General features: G+C 32.4%; 1 protein-coding gene across 1 annotated transcript; it reads right to left on the bottom strand.

The window, feature by feature from the left end:
• Positions 1–379: 379 nt before the first annotated feature.
• LOC108777423 (peripheral plasma membrane protein CASK) lies at positions 380–21,961 on the bottom strand. Its single transcript, XM_018544299.1, has 11 exons — positions 21,915–21,961; positions 21,311–21,423; positions 18,782–18,887; positions 17,715–17,792; positions 15,645–15,820; positions 11,348–11,419; positions 5,106–5,281; positions 4,817–4,939; positions 3,588–3,774; positions 2,761–2,882; positions 380–577 (listed from the first exon to the last, which is right to left on the bottom strand). Exons 1-11 carry the CDS (start codon positions 21,959–21,961, stop codon positions 380–382), a joined length of 1,398 nt encoding a protein of 465 aa, XP_018399801.1.
• Between the last annotated feature and the right edge of the window lie 359 nt (positions 21,962–22,320).

The following is a 22,320-nucleotide window of genomic DNA, read 5'->3' as shown; positions in this document are numbered from 1 at the left end:
GATCGATTTAGCAATAACTGTTTGACGCAACAATGTAATCTCAAGCTGTTGTAATTTCCAACATTACGCAAAAAATATTTCAAGTAAAAATTATATTTATCAATAAATGAATTTATACAAAGAGAGATTGATTTAAAATGTATCAATTTTCCCTTTTTTATAAGTTTCGACAATTTTTTTAATAGTGCGTCATATATTGATAAAGTAGTAAATGTAAACACAAATGTATATAAAACTAATATAAAAATTTTTTTATAATAATAGATTAGTAGATACCGCGTTACTTAACAATTTAAGTTAAAAATATTAATTATTTGTGTGTGAGGAGAAAGCGGAAACAAGTCGTTTATTCTATTTGCGTTAGTTTTCCAATATTAAATCAATACAACGTACTTACCCTCATGTGTGGCTGGACCAATAATTCGTGAAGTTCTCGAAGATCGGCTTTATCGATATTTCGCACCGCCGAATGCTCTGCTTCCCGAAGGATCTCTTCGACGTCACGAGCACGTTGAACCGCATCTGTTTGTGGTGCTCGATAAGGTGCTGGTACACGACCTGAGATTCTGTCATAAAGCTAGAAATCAGAAATATCAACATTACTATACATTTCTCAATCTCTTTTGTTATTTTTTTCATATCGTTTATACAAGTAATCTCGTATTTATTTAACAAAAAATGATCCGTTACATATTTTCTGAACAGTGATCAATTAAAAGTAAATGCAGATTGAAAGATTTTATTTTATTTTTATTAAAATGCTAAAAAATATAACATTTTAATAACTAATGAAAAAAGATTAAAACTATCCAAGTATTCAAACTTTTCTATGATATTTGTTTAATTCCTCGCTTCATTTACAAAAAAATATTCTTACAAAAACGTGGTAAAAAATAAATTTAAATAACAAATATCACATAAATATAACAGAATGAAAATGGAGTTTATTAAAAGGAAAATTAAGAAAATTACAGTAATATTATAGATAACACATATATTACTGAAAATTGAAAACAGTTTGTAAACAATCTATGACATATTCTGTTCACACATCGAACGTCTTTTTAAATCAGCATTACTTATGTATATAAAATTTCAAATTTGCCTGATAATATTTCCAGCTTTATATTCAGCTCGATTGAATTAATTTACTCACCAAGAGACCCGCGATTTCGAGCAGATCGCCGGCTAGCTCGGCGTCGCCGATGAACATTAACTGACAGAGATGCATCTCTATTATAAACAGTGCACATAAGCCTCACCGGGCTAGGACCACATGTGACATGGTCCTAGCACGTGGCTCCTTCGGCCACGTGACACTTCAAGAACCACCAAAGAATAAGTTTATATTGGTACGCGTGTTGGCGCGATAGTGCGATCCTTCGATCGTGCGTGGCATGTTGTTTATCAGGACTCCACGGCAGCCATCTTGCTAGCTCGGAGGTAGCGCTTGCGTGCTTTTCCTCGAAAGAAACGAGGGTGGGCAGCCCGTTCCCGCGGGATATCCTGCAGGGGGTTACATTATCCCTACACGGTCGGGGGGGGAACATCGAGGGAGTCGAAGATGAGTGGCTCCGCTCTCAGTAGAAAAGCTCAAGCTCTGCAGCGACGGGACTCAACCGCGCGAAAAGGGGTTGTCTTTCAAGGTGGCTATCGATTCCGACGAGTTGAAAGATAACAGTTCAAACATACGCGCAAGCGTTTCATGGAAGAGACCGTTACCCGCTCTTGGTAAGAAATATTTCATTCTGTTTTACCCTGCGTGTGACGAAATTTCTGTCTTTACTACTTGCAATTGATTGCAGTAAAATTTCACTGTTGATAAGAATATAAATAACACAAAAATTATATCAGATATAAAGAAGTTCTGTTGTAAATCGTTTATGAAATAGCTACGTTAATAAAAAGCTATTTGAATAAATAAAAGTGACGATTCTTTTTTCTGTTAAAAAATGTCGAATTAATAAAATAAATAATAAAATTAATACAATGGTAAAATAAAATATAAATGTTAGAATTTTTTTTTACTCAAATTACATCTTTTACATTTTTAGTTATAAAAAATAGAACAGATAAACTCGCTAAATGCATAAGGAAAATCGTAATTTTTATAACGCGAGTACATTTAGTGAGTTTTATTTTCATAGTTAAGACGATATTACCAAGTGATATATTATTAACGAATATTATTATATTAAAAAAAAATAGATCTATATATTATACAGTAAACTATTTCCGAATTTCCACTGAATTAGGAACAAAACTTTACTTTCAGAGATCGTGTAATTCAGTTTTTATTTATTGCTTCTTACGACAAAATTATTTAAAGAAAATTTTTCAAGGTAAATTTTGATATTTTAAGACAGATAAATTTTTTTATTTCTAACTTGCGCAAAATCCAGAATCACCTTATTACCGATTAAAACCCGTAATTACGAAAATTCACACAACGAAATAAAAATTGAACAAAAATAAAATGAAGCGATTATCGTATAAACAGATACTGTGTAATAATTAAAGTCAATTTATGTTGAATATCTAAAGCCATTGAGAGAGAAAGATATTTTCGCAATAAATACGCGATAATTCGCACATTTACAATAAAATCGACATTATCCGTATAACAAGCGAAAAGTTTGAATACTGAGATTTCATAGTTCATTGCAATCTTTTAATCATTAATATTACTCTTTCATTCTCTTAGCCAAGTTAGTATGTTCTTATCTATTTTTATATAATTACAAACTGCTGTAAAAATACCTCTAAGATAACTCGAATTCGAAGATCATCGACAGCATTAAGAACTTCCGACCGCATTAGTCTGTCACTTTCTTCAAGGATTACAATATCATCCAAGCAATCCACAACTTCGGCTACAGCACCTATAACGTAAGAACGTATGAAATATTGATTTTACGAAATATCATTGATGCATTTGACGATTTATTGTAATTGTAATCTATATATAGATATATAGCGATAGACAATGTTGATAAAAGAGTAATGCTCTCTATTAAGCTGGGTGTAGATCAAGCGAGCGAACGCAAACATATAAATAAATAATTTATACTCATAATGTCGTTTCCACTCATTAAGGCAAATTATTCATTCGTGCTTATTTGCGCTCAATTGCTTGGTCTGTGACTATTAACGTAATGTTCGCGGAAATAACAGAATTTCCAAATTACACGATACCATCGATCTCTCATTGTTGAAATAAGCTCATCGCATGTAAATGAAATATTGACCTATATTCGATACGTTTCATTACTTTTATTGTTATAAAAATATCACGATCAATTATACGCATGCAGAGTACATTTTGAAGAAACAAAATTTGACACATTAGCGAAATTCGAATTTTAATCTGTCGAAACGATTTCTCTTTTAATTTTTAATATTGTATGTCTCTGATAATTAGATAATTAAAACAGATAAAATTCGTCTAAATAAAATTGATGTTTGTCCTTCCTTGTGAATTAAATATTGTATTTGTCGAGAGAGAAGCACTTTTATATCTGTATTGCATTTTGTAACATTTGTACGTATCAGAGATGTAATTGCGAAATCGCTCGCGTTTGATGTACCTGTAGTTATCTCGTCATCGCCGACGTCAGAGAAATTGTCGCCATTAGCTTCTGAATACGGAGCATGCCATTTCGACGAGCAGACGGCTGCTTTTACGGCGTCCTTCAGTTTTCGCCTCGCATTGAATTTCTTAAGCTCTTCTATAGTGTCACCTAAATGTATACGGGCTGCACCCTTATCACGATCCTGTAAGTTAAGATCCGTTCATTCGCTATAAAACAATCGCTGTAAAATAAGAAATGACCATGCTTTTATTGACAAGGACACAATGAATCACAAATACCGAAATTGCAAGTGCAAAATATAATTTAGAAAAATATTTTCTCGAATCAATCAATAAATTATCTCACAAACCAATATAGCTTATTAAATCGATGCAAATTAATTAAGCGCAAATCAATTAGCTTTGAAATAAAGAAAAATTTGCTCATAAACGTTGCGTGTAGCAACAGTAAACGTCGTATAAACATCGTAAAGAAAATGCTGAAGCAGCAGCGGAGTGATATGCAATTATTTTCCCTTTCTGCAATCGGGGCGTATTACACCGTCATGATGGAGAAGCGAAAGGAGAGAGAGATTATACTTGCTTCCACGAAGTCCACGAGGGTTCGACGAACGTACAGTCACATAAAAAAGCCCTAAGCAGTATACACCGAGCGCGAGGTGTACCATACTTTACTATAGTTATTTTCATTAACCGTCGGAGGCTTCGCTCCCGCTATAGCGATCGATAGCCCAGTTGCACGTGTGTTGCATCGAAGAAGTATGGGGGTGACTCTGCGAGTGTTCCTACCTTAGGTCACTGGCTAACTGTTGCACCACATAGGTATACCCACACCATACGACGCGCGCGTGCGCACGCACATTCATTGGAGATAATAAGGAGGAACGAGGCCACGTGTATTCCACATACACACACACCATATATGTGTACATATTATATATATATTTATATATTTATGTATGTGTGTGTGCGTGTGTGTGTGCATGGGATAATTATGAAAAAATAAAATCCGATGTACTATCACCGGCGATGAAACGGAAGCCGCTACATCGATTATCCCTATCAGGAGTTGTGCGGCGTGACGTAGAATGCTGATCGTCACCGAACGCCCGCGCAAACGATTATAATACGCCGGATCAAACTGCGGGATTTCCCCTGCGTGCTCTGTATGCATATAGAAGAATACCAAATAGAAGCAGGAATCGCGTGAACCGTTCCACTTACTCTGAGCCACTTGTGGTTGAGAACCTCTTGAATGGTGATCCTATGATTCACATCGGTCGTGAGCATTCTCTGTATGAGGTCTTTCGCCGGCTCACTAATGGGATCCCAGAGTGGTGTCTCCATCTGCAAATTCAATTAAATCGGAATTATTCGTCGCGCACGGAGAATTGCGCGACCCGATTGCGAATGGTTGCGCGAGCAAGCATTATTAAAATTCTCCGACCGCTTTGTTTCATCCGGATTAGCGGTGTTAGAAACGACGTAAGATCATAAGACGTGGGGCGATTACCTGCACTCGCCCTCGACAGATCGCTTCCCGCAGCCTGTCTCGAGATCCGACAAACGGAAGTGTGCCAGTCAGCAAGACATGTAGCAGCACTCCGGCTGACCAGACGTCACCGGGTTTCCCATACTGTCGCCGTTGGATCACTTCCGGCGCCATGAAGTGCGGACATCCGACACGACCTGCGCGATCAAGAACGTCGTGAGCGAAAGGGATGAAATGATTTACCATATATATATATAACCGGCAGAATGGAAGCATGAGTGATTGCTCGGAAACTTCACAGTCGATCGTTACGTAAAACGAAATCGTGTTTGCGACAAGTATAAGACGCGAATTTATCAGCCGAATAAAAAATCTGCGTTTGATTTTCCCTCGATTTATACAATAAATAATCGGTAACTCTATCTCGCACACATCCATCCTGTTACATACTTACATACATACTCTCTGTCTCTCCCTCTCTCTCTCTCTCTCTCTCTCTCTCCTCTCTCTCTATCAAATCGATTGTCCGTAGCGAGAGAATCCAAACCGCTTTTATTTATCGTTATCGGGAACGTCGGATCGACTGGACGTATCAAGGATAATTAATGGCAAAAAAAAAAAAACGAACGTCAAATACAAAGGCTACTGCATTCTTCGAAAACAAATACACCTGTCACAAAGTAGCCGATTCTTCGATATAGGCACAAACGTCGTTCACGGACGATAACCAACGTGCTAACTTGCTTACTTTCAACAATCTATATTTATTAAGAATCGGTAAATGACACAGAAAGCGACACGAGAGGAAATGTAGGTCACTGCACATTGAAAAGTGTACATGGGAAAAGATGAGATGATTAAGGCTGTAAAGCAAAGACGACATAATTGCGTTCGCAAGTATATCGCTAAACATTAGAAAAATTATCATTAGAATATCGTGTAATTTTACATATACGAAAAATTTCATACGACACAAAATTATTATATTAATAAAATTAACGCATTTAAAGCATAGATTTCTTTCTTAAAAAATATTTAAATATACAATCGATATATGTATTAAATATGTCAAAATTTTAATATTTTTTTTATTTTATTACACGTATATTCTACTAGGAACTGCGTATCCTATGTTTGTGATACGTACTTCTATTTATAGATGTACTATTCTATCTATAGAATGGATTTTTAACTATATTTCATCTAAATGTTTTGTTTATATAATAAAAAAGAAACATTGTGTTAATATTGCATAAAAATGTATTGATCCAATATATTCGTTTATATAAACGAATCCTCTATTATTATGTTGGATAAAATAAATATACTTATCATAAATATCATTAATAAAAATACATTCTTTTATTACGTTTTCACACGTGTGTGAAATATTATAAGTGTTCAGTAAATTGCAATATGAGAAGTCTATATTTTTTATCATTTTATGATAATGATAATATAATTGAGAGCAATTAATATAAAAAGAATGATTACACTCTTTCAAGAATAATATAACACTGTAATCGTATAGATTATAGAATAATTGATGTAAAAATTAAATTTTGTGTGCGATAAAAAAACTATTTTTAATCCATTCCTTTTTCTATAATACACATTAAATTAAATAAATAATTTAAATTGTTAATACATATTTAATATTAAATTCTGTAATATAGAAGTTATTTATTTATAGTAAAATACTTAAACAAGAAAAGGTGCTGGTGCAAAAGAAAACTGATTATAGTTATGTACAGTGAAAGCGATGAGTAAAAGTAAGTTTAGACCAGAATATTTCAGAAATACTTCAGAAATAAAAACGTAAAAGTATGTAATATTTAACAATGCCACAACTAGGTGCTAAAGAGTTGTACGTACAGAGAAATAAATTTTCATGCAATTTCACATCGAGAGCATGCAGGATTTATTTGATTTCAGAATGTAAATTTAATAATGAGATACACACGCGCGAGCGATGAATTTTTAAAAACTAACGTGCTAATAAAAATGTAACTGTCGATAAAAATACTTTATTTCGGCTTGTTCATCGCTTGGCTGCCGCTTGTCATTGCATGATTTTAATCATTCGCTTTTTAACGAAAGTAATTATTACACGAACGAAGCGACAAGTTAATAACATGCATTTTACGCAAGTATAATTTAGAGATACAGGATGATACACGAGTGGTCTGGGAAATTTCTGGCACAATTTCCGGCAGGAATATTTATTTCCAGAAAAACATGTTATATAAGAGCATACGTGCAAAATGTACAATAATGGAGTCGTCGTAAAAACAATTCTAGATTAATCTTCTCTAAAATCTGACTCCAAAATGTCTCCTGAGAGAATTTCATATATATTCCTAAAGTTTTCCGTTCCACTCGTATATAAGATCATATATAAGATTTAGAAATAGCTGAATATTAATTTATATTAAATATCTTTCCTAACAGAAAAACTCAGAATCAATACGTAAGATAAGTGCGCTACAAAATGTCCCTGATTTAATATACTTATGCTGATACATCTCTGAGGTCCGTTTTCAGTTAAAAGAAAAAGATCATATTTTTCCGCAACTTTATGGTTGAAGTATCGAGTTTCGTAGATATATATATCGTAGGTAACATTACACACTTCAAATTATCGAGTTTCATCATAAAAGAAAAAAATTGCTATTCATAACTTAAGTTCTTTATTAAGAAATATGATATTTTAATAACAAATTGCTCGCCACGTTGCAAAAACAATTGCATAAAATATCAATTTCAGATTGTACGTAGTTATCACGACCATATGATTTATTGAGATAGGAAATTAATTTTAAAATAAACAAAGATACATTATAGTAAAAATTCTAAAAAAATCCCTGTTTTAATTGGAATTCGTACATCTGAAACTGCTTCAGTTTAACAACCGATATATATATATTCAATCAAGGAAAATGTTACATTCGCATATCGCGTTTACCTTTTTCATGGTATAAATACGTTTCGCAGATATTCGTAACAAAATAGTACCTATTCTCTGAACGACGACTAGTTTCAATTTGTCATCGATAAGTGATGAAAGACAAACACAAAGCGGCATACAAATAGACAGACACACGCAGACACACAGGCTAGTCTACCGCTACGAACAACGACATAAACAGGCCCAAATAACGCGGGTAATTAGTTCATGTAATCAGAGTCAGAAATAGGTGGACCGATTGAAGAGTTTGTTACATTTAACTGAAATGTATTTAATTGTTACAAGTGTGAGAGAGAGAATAGAAATGAGATTTCTGTCAAAAATATGATAATAAAAATTTCCACTCGGAAAGAGGATAACTGTTCAACATTGTCAAAAATATATGTACATTACATTACACCATATACCTACATAAAATTAATTCACCGTGCAATTGCATTTACCGATTACAATAATAATAAATGTAACATATTATATAAATTTTAGCGCTGAATAATTCATATAGAATTATGTAATTTATTTTAATGTAATTTATTTTAACGTTGTAAAATAACGTCAATCAATTTTTATATTCATTATTAATTATCTTTTATAACAAAACATTCTTTTTCCTATAATTTGGTACCCTCCGAGTTGGACACGCGCTTATTGATAATAATTGAAGTACATGCCATTTACAGTAAATAATAATTAACCATCATCCAAAATATATATTCATGACTGCGACATGGAGACAGCAGTCGATTTGAGCAATTCAATCAGAAACTGATACGTGTTACGGGTGAACTCGAAAGCCACAGAATAAATTCGGCCACTGTCCGAATTCAGGTTATTGCAGAAGTATCTGTATTTGATTTCTATATTTTCCACATTCCTTTAAAAAAAAAAATGCTACGTTTATTCAAAAGAATTTCCTGCTGCGGATTGGATTGACCCGGAAACTTTAATTTCTAGTAAACATAGACCAGAAATATAAAAGACTAATGTTTAGTTTATTTTAAAAAGCAATGTTTATATTCTTAAGAAATCTAATACTGACTATTTTAATACTGGGGTCAATTTATTACTAAAAGACAGTAATTAATTACTTATTTTAAATACCAAACGTATTGAATAACTATATTCTTGGTATTTAAATTAAGTAAATTATTAGTGTTTTGGCCGCTATTAGATTTCAACAAAATGAAATAATTTAATAACGAGTTGTAACAAACCCTTCAATTTTGTCAAAGACTTGTCCCAATCCTACAACGATGAAGCAGAGCTTATGTCATTCGCGCATTACAAAATCAGACACGCGAACGACGGGGGGGTGGGGAACAGAAAAAAGGGGAAGGAGTCGTTTTCTCACTCACTTCCCCTCGATGGCACAACAAATATTTGTTACTACGCGACCTGCACAATGATATCACAGGAATACTGCTATCGCACGTAGATTGAGTGTAGTGTCTATACAGACACTACACGTTCTCAAACTAATATAACGATACCACACGGGGGGGTAGAACGTCCACTATATTGCCTTAAACGAGGGTAATCACGAGACTGGACTGATCGATAGCGACAATTACGAAATGCTACACATTCATGTGTGAAAATGAACTCGGAGCTATTTCCAACTGAGTTATACTACTGTCGTCTCGCCAGACTCGTGGACTTACCACATGAATCTTTTCTTTCCCGTTATATACAGGATGATCCGCAGAGAACAATTCATTCGATGTATCAACAATAATCTAAGTTGGATAAGAACTGATCATTCGGAAGAAATAAGTTCAAACGAGTAACATCGTTGATTTTTATCAAAATGCTCTCGTACTGGGACAATGCCGTTTTCTTTTATATCTACAATATCTTTTGAAATATATATAGTTGATGCGAATAGTAGTAGAACAGAGAACATCCTGTATATACCTGGCCTTGTCGTTGATGGAAACAGTTCTCAATAATATTTTACGACACAGTGACGTTGTACAAGAAGCCGGGAGCTATATTCAAGGACGCGGAAAGGAGTATCCCCTTTTAGAGAGATACTCTAGAGTCTAGACAGACGCAATACTTTCTCATTTCTACCCCCGATTGTGGTAAATCATCAGACGTTATGTAGATGTGGCAGGCATGTGGATACCGAAATTGTCCTCCGTGTCGCTCACTAGCGAATCCTCGACGTCGGTCAGGTCCTCAAAAGGGAAATAGCAGCTCGAAGAGATCAGGCCTATCGAAAGAACATAGAGAGAAAGGAGAAGGACATTGTTATCGTCATGATAATTTCGCGCTGTGCGCGATTTACTTGACGGTTTCACGAATGTGGTAAGATGCTCTTTATCATCAATAAAGCTGGAGGAAGACCGACCTGGCTGTGGCTCTTGGTTGCCGTTGTTTATATTTAAGGAATCGAACTCTCTCGCGCGAATCAAAGGCGACAGATATATTGACCTCAGGCCGATCAACACAATTCAATCAACACAATTCTCTGGTGGTGTGTGTGTCTATTGGTATGTAAAATGTCGAGCTTGGCATATCTCCGCGACGTTTGTATAAGTTTATTTGTATTGTACGGGAAATCTACGATGATCCTGTTAGTACAAAATCTGTATAAAAGACTATCAAATAGCTTGCTTTAATTCGTTCGTTTTATAATCTTACGCAAAATGTAAGATAGCTCTCGGATTAATCGCCTATATATACTTCCAACGATTTTGTGATGATCATCCTAGCGTAGAAAAACGTATAAAAATATATATATCACACTTATAGATACACAATTGTCATTCTTAATTTTTGTTTCAAAATAAAACACAAAAATGATCACAATAATTTAAAATCTCATTCTCATTCGTGTTCTTAATTCCGCTTCAGACATACGTATTGCTGAAGACAATACAGCGAAGCCCAATAAGAAGTGTATAATCCGAGAATGACATTCTTCAACAAATTTGTAAACCACACACATCCGAGAAAAAAATAAGTGTGCATATACATATTAAAATATTAAACGATATATTATTTAATATGTTAATATGTTAAATATTAGCCAAGTCATATATATTAATGAGTTAGCCAAGTCAAAGTGAATATTCGAACTCGTAAAGCAAGCAAGCAAGCGGTGGCAGCTTCTAGAGTACAGTGACGTGATAGTGATAGAGGAGTACACGAAATGGATGAAAATGTAGCATAATACAATATGTATCGATGTGATAAGTGTGTACGTGTAATATATATATATATATATTTATGTGGCGTGATGAGACAAGGCTCCTGCGGAAGTAATGATTAAAGGTTAGATCAGGCTTACCCTCGCTGTCGGCCTTCAAGTAGAGCTGCCCCTTTGGGCTCAGACACTGCCGATACTCGGTCGTGTAACATGCTGTATTCATTCAAACCAAATTTCACGTTATCAAGAGTGTAATCAGACGACGTGCTTTTCTCGCGCTGTCGCTGCATAATGCAATCCGCGGATAACTCTCATCGGTCATGGTTTGCGCTTTTTTTTTGCATCTACATGCACGATGTCACGCGCGAATTCAAATCGCAAAGAATTGAGAATGAAACATAGCTACGCGAGAAATAAGCATGATGGAGCGTTAAGGGAGACGTGTCGCGCGGTAACGTTATGCGTATTTAATCACGCTGTCGGAAACTTTTTGTCTAAGGCGACTCTCGTAATCCCAGCGGCGAGTGCTGTCTTGTTTTGCGAAACTCGTATATAAAAAGTTGCGCGTCCCAGTTTACACGACGGTTTTCCAGTCAATCTCCGGCCTATGTATTTGGAACGCCGCCGTCGGTTTACTCTCGCAGAATGCCAAATTAGTTTCGAACTGGGAAGATCAGAGACGACAGCCGTGGGAGTTGGAAGAGAGATTAATATCTGACTTGATATAATATCGTAGCGTCTTAGCGGAACGAGGAGGCAATTAACCCTATAGCCGACAAAAGTTCTTATCGCTATTGAACTCTATTATCGATCGGCGGGAACCACTCTACCCTGCGCCTCGTCATATAAAAGTGTATACAGTGTTACGTGTCTTATTATGTTAGTGGCAAATGTTATCATCATATTGTTCTTATAGCAATATTTCGGTGTTATGTTCCTTCAATACAAACGAGAATGGCAATACTGTTATTTTATCGTTATTTATTCATTCATTGTGTTGTTCTATGTCCTTTTTGATATTGCATGCTATTATTAAACCCTCCATCTTCGATTAAATATTAACTTTAATTAAATATTAAGTAAAATAACATAAGTAGAACGAAAGTAAAAAATCGACGATAACGTGTGTTCTATCAACAGCTCTTAACGGCGATACGATATAACGCAATGCCGGTGTCATTATAAAATCGATAATGCGATTCCAATATTGATTGTCAGTATTAACATAACGTAATTATATAGGATGGCGAAAGATGATTTCCTAATTTCCTTCATAATTGAAAACGCTTCTTTAATATCGCATGGCTACTAATGAAATAAATCACTTGAAGACGCACGACAACAATAATTGCGCTGATCACGCAAAGGAAGTCTAAAATTAATCCAAGACGTAGAGCAGTACAGTCTAGAATATCTACAAGTGTCGCTAACAACAAGAGCATCTACAAATGGAACCATGCGATATCGAAGCAGCGAAAGATTATTAAAAAAATGCATAGACATCAATCGATTGCGGCTGATCAGAGAAGAGAGCATCACGGTTTTCAGTAGGAAAGAAATCCGATAAAAGCTGTTGCATTGTGCACAATGAACACCGAGAAATTTTTTGATGTGATTTGCCAATCATCGACCAAGCCAGCCAATAATCGCAGAGTAGGGCATTCAAAAGAGAGACGATACAAAAACACCGAGTGTCTTTGAAGTGACGCTTGATGAGAGCCGGGAACATATTGTATCGGTACGAAAAAAGGAAAAAAGAATAGAAAAAAGATAAAAATTTGAATTACAAACTCTGAGGAGGCAATATTTAATGCACTTTTTAGATAGACTTTTTGCCCTCGTTCGTTAATATTACTACTGCATTGCAATGTGAGGATTATTACTGTCATATCTTTATCGGAAATGATATCGTACATTGTAACATGTAAAAAGAATTTTCTCCTTTCCTCCCAGGAGATAATAATTTATTCCACAAAAATTTAATCAACTTTGATCCAAAGATGCATTGACATACATCCCCAGCAATAATACCATATCTCTGGAGATATACTCAGTTGCCCTTTGTGCCACTGAATATTTTATTAGTTTTCTCTTTTTTTGTAATATTATAAGCGAAAAAGAGGCAGCACAACTAAATGATACACGTTTGAACTAGTCGTAATGAATCCGATTGAATGCCAATAGGTTGGTAATTTAAAATTAACTTCTCAGACACATGTGAACCCTTTCAATATGATAAATATAGATAATTAAAGCGTAAATGACTTTACAAAATCTACCACGTTTCTCATAACAAAATAAAACCGATGATATGCTATACCAATGAATTTTTTGAACACTTTGGCGTAATAATATTGGATTTTTGGACTAACAGTGTTCCCGTAGTGAGACAGCCTTGATCTTTTATAGTCCTTTAGCCTTAAAAAAAAATTAATACAAGAGAGATTGCTACGCGAAAATAGGTTAAACGCATATAAACGATATAATGCTTATAAATAATAATTTCGTCGGAATATATGCATAATGCAATCATTTAATTTAAATTAAAGGTATTATTCCAAAATTACATTATAGTATTTATGTATATTTAATTTTACACACAAGAGCTTTTTCAACATAACAAAAAAAATAAAATTTTATAAAGGTGTTAAATAAAAATATATTATTGTAATTAAAAACGTTATCTTCCTAATATAATAAGTTAATAAATTATCAAATACGTATATGATTCATTAAACTATTTAATCATAAAAAATCCTTAATGTACTTTTAAAGAACGTGTCGAAATTTGTCGCGACACAAAATTTATTGCATGTACATTCGCATGAGCTTAATTTAATCAACATTCAAAGAGTTCACATAATTAACGTAAAATTAACATATAATCTAGTGACATATTTTGCTTCGTGTATTCCAACAAAATAGACATGGATATCTAGATATATGACCCTCGATGATATAGTACGAGCATTGAATAGTGCCTCTCAGCCAGTTTGCAGATGGAATAAGCGTATAATTATATTACGCGTAAAATTTATGTCAGCGCATATTTTGCTAAATATAAGTAGTGTTGGCGCCAGGTCAGGAAAAAGTTTGAAAATTTTGTCTTTAAATTCATGTCTTTTTTTACTTATAAAATATCATAATTTAGGTAGTATTTAAATATATACTTGTGATATATAAATTTGCTAATAAGTAATATTTTGTTTTGTTATGAATGATTGTAGAAAAGTCATCGTATTGCTTTCTGTGAAAGCTTTAATCACGAGACAATAAAGTTATGAATATTTCGAGATGTATCCTCTCTTTCATCGTTCTTAATAATGTCGATGTTGTCCTATTTTTTCTTCTCGCCTAGCGCCGACACCACTTAAAAATATTATGAAAAATTAAGTAATTTTAATGCTGTCGCGCTAAAAGCAGCACGACGTCAGCTCTCGTAAACTATGTCACGGAATAGAGGGGAACGTAAAGTGTTTGGGGCATTTGCATAGCCCTAAGTAAATTCTCTTTTACGCCTCTACGATTTTATACTTCAGTTCAAGTGATGTTTCAAGTGATGTTTTCATTACCATGACTTGATCGATATGTATTTTCAATATATTGGAATAACAAAAAATCTCTCGAAATGATATTTTTTGTCGATGAAATATTTTAAGTAAATTATTATTATTCAAAACGTACAAGCAAACTTAACAAAAATTAATTTTACAAAGTTGACTTCCTTCAACTATGACAGTAATAATATTAAATACCTCTTTCATGTTATTTTCATTAATAAAAAAATTCATTATAATGTAAGACATGCAAATATTTTTCAAGCATCTAAAGAATTCTACTCTAGAATACATAAGAAAGAAATAGATTTTTATAAAAAAAAAAAATGAAGAGATTTTCAGATGCGATTAATATTTTCAAGCATTTTAAATTTAATTAAAATTTCGATATATGACGATTGACATTTGTTGAAAAATAAAAACGAAAATCCGACAAAAAATTAATTCATATAAAAACTAAAAGCTTAACTATTATTTTATCAAAGCTGTATTGTAATTATATAAATATTTCTTAATCGTATTCGATATCTTAAACGCTGACTCTTCAATATTTTCTAAATTAATTTTTTCAACATTAAAATTCTTTACTTACAATTTTTTTTCCAAGTTTTTTTGATGTAACTAAATTTAAGAAGTACGTCTATTTAATAGACACTGGCTTAAAGCCATTTTTCAAACTAATAGAGTTATTTTTATATGATAATGGCCGTATGTGTTACGTATATAGAACTTTGTTGGAAGTTGATAGAGAATCATTAATAATAGAGAGGTCGGGCATCCCAGAGCTGAGGTCGCACGACTTTCGACGTGAATCTCTACGCCACGTAAAATGAATCGCGTAAAGAAAACATAAGTGAATTAGAAGAAAAGTATGAACATACCAACGCCATTAGACTGCGAGGTTGGGAGTTGCACAGCAACGCCGAAACCGCGCAGCTTCACCGGGGCGGAATTTTCCTTGCCAGCCAGGAGGGCGCACTGCGGCTTCAGGTCACGATGAATAATGTCATTCTCATGGCAGTAACGCAATGCTTCAAGGATCTGTCGCATGTAGTGACTGCAAAAGAAAATGCAGTTTCTTAGGTGCCGGCGTTAACACCATATCTCTCCCTGAACACATCACGAAAGTACGCCCTCAACCGAGAACAATAGCCAAGGCCGCAGGGGAGAAGCATTTATGCACGACACAGAGAGAACCAGTTCTTTCCGAGAATTTAAATACGATTAAGGTATACCTCGTTATCATGTAATGATTTTAGAACATGAAGTTTTAATAAATTCATTCAATAAATGAAGAGTCGGGATATACAGTAAGTAATATAAAAATAAAAATACGAATTTCGAATTTACTTGTTATAAACTGGTAATCAACTATATTAACAATGTTATTTAATTATGTTTATGAGTTATTAATCGAACGGAAGAACCAAAATTATATTGAATTTAGTTAATAGACAAATATACGTTTTGGAGTAACATTTTTCATGCACAGTTGTATATAGTATAAAACCCTTTCTAACTGACTCTTGACATTATCACTAGTATTTTTTATAAAATATGCAAAAAAGAAATACGGTCTAAAATAAAAACAAGATATTGATGGCACAGTGTACTGCCAGAAAATGATGCAAAATATGAAATACCGCACAGACAAAAACAATGCAGTTATTTACTATACTCGTTCGTTGTATTTTCACCATATCAAAGTGCATCTCTTTGAGATCGATCTTTTGAGCGTATTATAATGTGAGATACATACAGTGAATACATGAAGTTTGTATATTTGATATGTAATATTAATATAAAGTTTATTTTGATTCTAAGAAATTCGAACAACAAAAAAGCATGTTTTTCAGACAAAAGAAAGTAAAGATTTGAAAAGAGTTTATATCTGATCCTGGAGAACTATATAGATATAAAATACCTATACGTTTAAGTAGAAAAAAAAAATATATATATATAGATATTTCCTAAGTATATTTAAACATGAGAGAAAACGGTTTGAAATGTGTATATTGTATATATTCCTCTTACGATCAGTATTATTTCGTGTGTAATTTCTATTATCGAGATTATCATATCTGATCCTCAGGAAATACATAGGTATTTGCTAAGTACTTAAATGTGTGAAAACGGTTTGTAATATATGTACGTATATCTTCTTTTTATAATCAGATATTATTTCATAATTTCTATCATTGAGACTATATTAAACATGACTTATTGTGTAATAATTCTTCATAGTGTCAAAAATATAAGACATATTTGTGAACAGTTTTAATAGGATCCTCTCGAGGTGAAGACTACTGTTACTCCAAGCATGACATGAACGAGTATAGCGAATCTAATGGATCGCAGTCAAGGATTTATCGAGACAGGGATTTATTACGCTCCAGGGAGACTCGAAAGAGAGAGAAACCGTTTGCATTATATCGAGTGTAACATACAAAAGGTAATCACGTTTCAGTACTCCAAGTTCCAAGTGACTCAATGAAAACAATTAATTTATCAAATTTCTTTCATCTTGAAGGCATTTCCTCAACAAGATTAATAAACAGATTAGAGTAATTTTCATCATATAGGAGTACATATTAAATCTAGGTACTATGCGAAAATTGTATTTTATCGAGAATAATGCTCTGTAAAACTTTCTGACACATTTTTTTTACATGTCTTAATTGTTTTAAAAAAATTCGAGTAATAAAAAAATTAATTTATTATAATCTTTATTGGCTAAAACTCTTAGAAATTATAAAACGGAATAATATATGTAGAATATTGTATATTCACGCGATATAATACGCATCGTACTACACCTAAAGTAAACGATGTTTTAGCTTCAGCAGATAATATTTAAATGGATATACTGTCTGCTGTGGAATCGTGACGTTCGTGTAGTGGTCGTAGTGTGTTCATCGCGCGCGCGATGATAGAAATAATAAATTTCTTACCTTGCAACTGCTTCACTGTATACAAATCCAGCAGTTGCTCGTCTTACAACTTCGAAGCACAAATCAGAGCCGTCCATACTGAAAGAGAAATGGAATATTGAAGTAGGAATATCCGGTGATGCGGTAAATGGATCTGTTTTAATTTGAATATTTCTCTTATTCTATGATTTTTATTTGTTTTAATTATTCATGAATATAACTTTTTAATTATTTCATTGATACTTATTTATCTGCATGCATATAGATTATGATCAGATGTAACATTCATAACACTTAACTGACTCACAGAAAATTATCGATTAAAATGATATATGTATATCTAATCGTATGTGTTATATCGATAATGTTGTCATTGAATAACAATTTTTTATGACAAAAATAATATCTCATTAAACTAAAGGAAATAACGAAGTGTGATTGATTGTCATATTATTTAAATAGTCTCGTTAAAAACGCCTTGAGCAACGAGTCTATTAAAAACCATAGTTATCTTATCCGATAGCGTAGATTATTTCGAGAGCACCTCGGATGTGTGTATCCAATTATAGCGAACTATAGTAGAACGTTATAATAGATAGCAAACAACTAAATGGAAAACGTGCTTTTCCCGAGTAAAGATAGAGCCGTTAAGGAAATGTTACGTATTTATTTTACCGAGTCCTTCATTTTCGACAAACGTAATGGTTTTCCATTTCATATGTTACGAACATAACGTTTCATTAGCCTGAAGGTATAATAATTATGCTAGGAAAATGAGAGAGCAGACTTGTTGGCATATAAAGGACGAGATTGACGCCTTTCGAAAAGTTATTTTTCTAAAAAAAGGCTCATTGAAAGTTCATGATTGAAATAATATAACTATAACAGTTTAATTTTGTAAGACGAGAGAGGGGTTACTGTATCTAAACTTATTATTAGATAAAATAATTAGATAAATGTAGCACATTAAATAGAATAAATTTATTTTTATCACACACAATTGTTTTTGTCAAACTATGTTGATAAACTAAATAAAGAAACATATTTTTCAAAATATAAAATACGTATATTCATTTTTGCATACTTACTATTCGAATACCATGTATAACATGCCCTCAGAGCTGTAAGTTTCTAACAGTTCCACAATATGTGGATGTTTCAACATATGGCATATTGTAGCTTCTCGTTTCAAATCTAAAACATACGAAACGTAGATTTAACACAGCAGATAGTTTTCACGCATTATACAGATACATGATGGAGATTATAATCATTAACTGAACATGGTTTAAATTATTTTAAATAAATTTTGCTTTATTAGATTTTTAATACAATCCTTTAGCATAAAAATGTTAAAAATTGTAAGATTTAAAGATTTACAGCAAAAAATAACGTCGAAAAATTTTCTAATAAAAACTATAATTTATTTGTAAAATGCATAACAGTTCAATATTGTCAACTTATATAAGAAATTAATATTATTATACAAATTACACGTATATTACGTTACAAATGTATAAAATTATGTAAATTTTCTATTACACAAAAAAACCTAAAGAAAATAAATACTTTGTACATAAATGCCTATAAAATCAGAACAGATAATTTTAATCTTACTCTAGTTAAACGAAACTGTAGATACTGAATCTGGATTGAATAAAAAAAAAACTTCGTTTCCTAGTTTTTATTAGAGTCAATTTCGATGCCGTATCTGCATTCAACTGCAATGGAATCTGTGCAGTCAAAGTTACGAATAGTAAACGAAAATCGAAATGCAATAACGAAATAGCTTATATTTTTTAATCGTGTTAAAAAAAATTGTACTATAAAAAATATAAAGAATTAATTACAATAATTTTAAACAAAAACTTATTTAACAACATTAAAATATTTACATAAAGTGCGAGCTTGTAAAACAACATAAATTTTTTAATAAATTACATTTTTACAAAAGTAAGTGTTAATTAATTTTAAAATAATTAGTAAATTATTATAAAATTTTAATATACATAAGTATAAAGAACAGCAAAACTTATCAATGAATCTGTCATTCATAAATTCTTCGATTAATAAAGACAACAATATTAACTCTTGCAAAACTTATTAAATTATACATGCAGCTATTTTACAACTTCGTAATTAAATATCTTTGCAACTACTAGGTACTGAATTAAAATCTCGTTAAAATGTTAACTTTACCTAAAGCTAAATAATAAAATTGTACTTTCTATTTGCAAATTAGTTCGGTACCACGACTTAATTTTTAATTAAAAAATTTTAACACATTATTGTTATTAGTAAATATGTATCTATATTTTAGCAAAAAACGTAAAGTAATTCAAATATTTAATGTTAACTTTTATCAAGTAATACGTATAACAGAAATGAGAAAGAAAGAAATCACAAAAAAAGAGGGGAAAAAATGACAACGAAGAGTGAACAAGAAAACTTGGTAATATTTTACGACACCTAGCGAAATGAATGTCTTGCTTCATACATAAAGTTATGTTTCACGAATAGGAATGAGATATTATATACACTCTGTTCGCATATGTTTCCGAATATTTTCACGTGAGGTCCATATAATCCCAAAGAGATTCCATATGGTAACTCAAATGAACATCTGTTTCGTTATTAATACATATGATGCACTTATAGAAGGTACTGTTAGTCTCTTTTTTTCTGATTTATTGCAGTAATGATACAGAGAATTTAGAAATTATATAAAAAATGTTCCAAAATCATTTTCTCTGCTCAGCTATGACCCGTCTGTTAGTAAACTCATATAGTACATTTACAATTAATTTTTCAATTTCGTGCTATCAGTAAAAATTAAATATTGCTCTCATTTCCGGAAAAAGGGCTTTATTAGAAAAAACTGGTTTTAAAACAATGCGTTCTTCTCGTATATTTCATCTAGATCTGTCGACTGGTATGTTCAGTTAAACCCCCGAAAAATATGCGCGGCGACAATAGTTCGCCTTTCCATTCAATTGTACAATGCCTTTCGCGTCGGTTCACAACTCAAACCTATGTTTAGTCAGTCGGCAGCATTGGGAAAAGCGTCCGTTGTCAGTAGTTGCGGACGGATAGAGTAGTATAAGCCTTGTTTCGAAAACATGGTGAAAATTAATGGAAGAGTATTTATAAACCGGTATAGAAAGAGTCCCCTTTATTTGGATAAACTTGAATGTAAAACAGTTTGAAACATAAGAAATATATATTTTGTATCCTTTGTGTAATGAAGAAGTAGTTAGTAAAATTTAAATCGATTTACTTGTTCCCCTGTCAAAATATATAAAAGCATTGCTACTACGCCAAATTAAAGTACTTTATTGATTACAGATTGGACATGTATCTCAAAATGCTCTCTTAATGTTACAAGATACTCTATTAAATATACACACACACACACACACATATACATATATATATCAACTTCAATTGACTACTCGATGTTTGAATGTACATTATGTATAATGCAAAAAAATCAACATTTTTTTATTAAGTTGCTCAAACGTCGGGAACTCGAAATCGATAAGAGATATCTCCGGATATTTCTTTATCTTCTTTGTGTGTGTACACCCATGTCATCTTTATACAGTACATATACTCACCCGCAGTACTGAGTCCAGGACTGGAGGTGAATTTTGCCACATCGACGATTTTTACGGCAAAAATCTGCCCGGTGTGGCGGTGAATGCATTTCCGAACGACGCTGAATGGTCCTCTGCAACAATGCGGGCGAGACGTCAACAATAATATAATTATACTCGCAGTAGTTGTTGAGTACGGATTATGCACATTGTCAGATAACTAGTAAATCGGATAAAAAGCTTACTCCAATAAAGGCAAACTATCATCAGATACCTAATATTTAACACCTGCAAAATGTACTTGAAAAGAGTACCTAATGGATTTTATTTGAAAAAATTTTCTACGTTTCCAATTTGTCGTAAAGCCATGCATAATTAAATAAAAGAGTTCCTTCGTTCTTTAAATAGTTATTAGTAAATTTTAATTTACTCTTTTTTTTTATAAAATATTATTGCAAATCAACATAAAAATAAAATATTAGAAATATAAGTATAAAATAATTATAAAAATTGTGTAATTGGATATACATATTAAGAAACTTCAAAACGAATGTTGAAGTTTAAAAATATTGTAAAAAATGAATTTCCGGTATTAGGAGGATTAATATCTTGAGGTTTCTTTGACATCACTTTATAGACCAAGGTTACGTCCTTCTGCTGACCTAACGCCATTTTTAAATGTCGCGTGCGCTGTGACTCTCCATTTTTCTTACGCATGCATATACTAATTTTGCATCTGCACATTTTATATCTACATGTAAATTTTACAAAGCTTTTTACATTAATATAAGAAAATCTAGAAAAGAGGGAAATGTCAATGTAATTAATAAGGTCGTAGTTCGTTGAAAATATTGAAATCTTGTAAAATCAGAAAAAGTAAAAATAAAGTTTTAGAGATAATTCTAATATATAAATAAATAATTTTAATATGATACGATATTTGCGTAGTATTAACAAAAATATATAAATTTTTGTTGCTAAATTTAAAACGTTTTATATTTTAAATTCATTGAACTTACTTTCCTTAAAAT

Source organism: Cyphomyrmex costatus, unplaced genomic scaffold (assembly GCF_001594065.2).
Source record: "Cyphomyrmex costatus isolate MS0001 unplaced genomic scaffold, Ccosl1.0 scaffold43, whole genome shotgun sequence".
Lineage (NCBI taxonomy): Eukaryota > Metazoa > Arthropoda > Insecta > Hymenoptera > Formicidae > Cyphomyrmex > Cyphomyrmex costatus.
The sequence above is the reverse complement of the archived record's forward strand: the minus strand, read 5'-3'. Positions and strand labels throughout refer to the sequence as shown.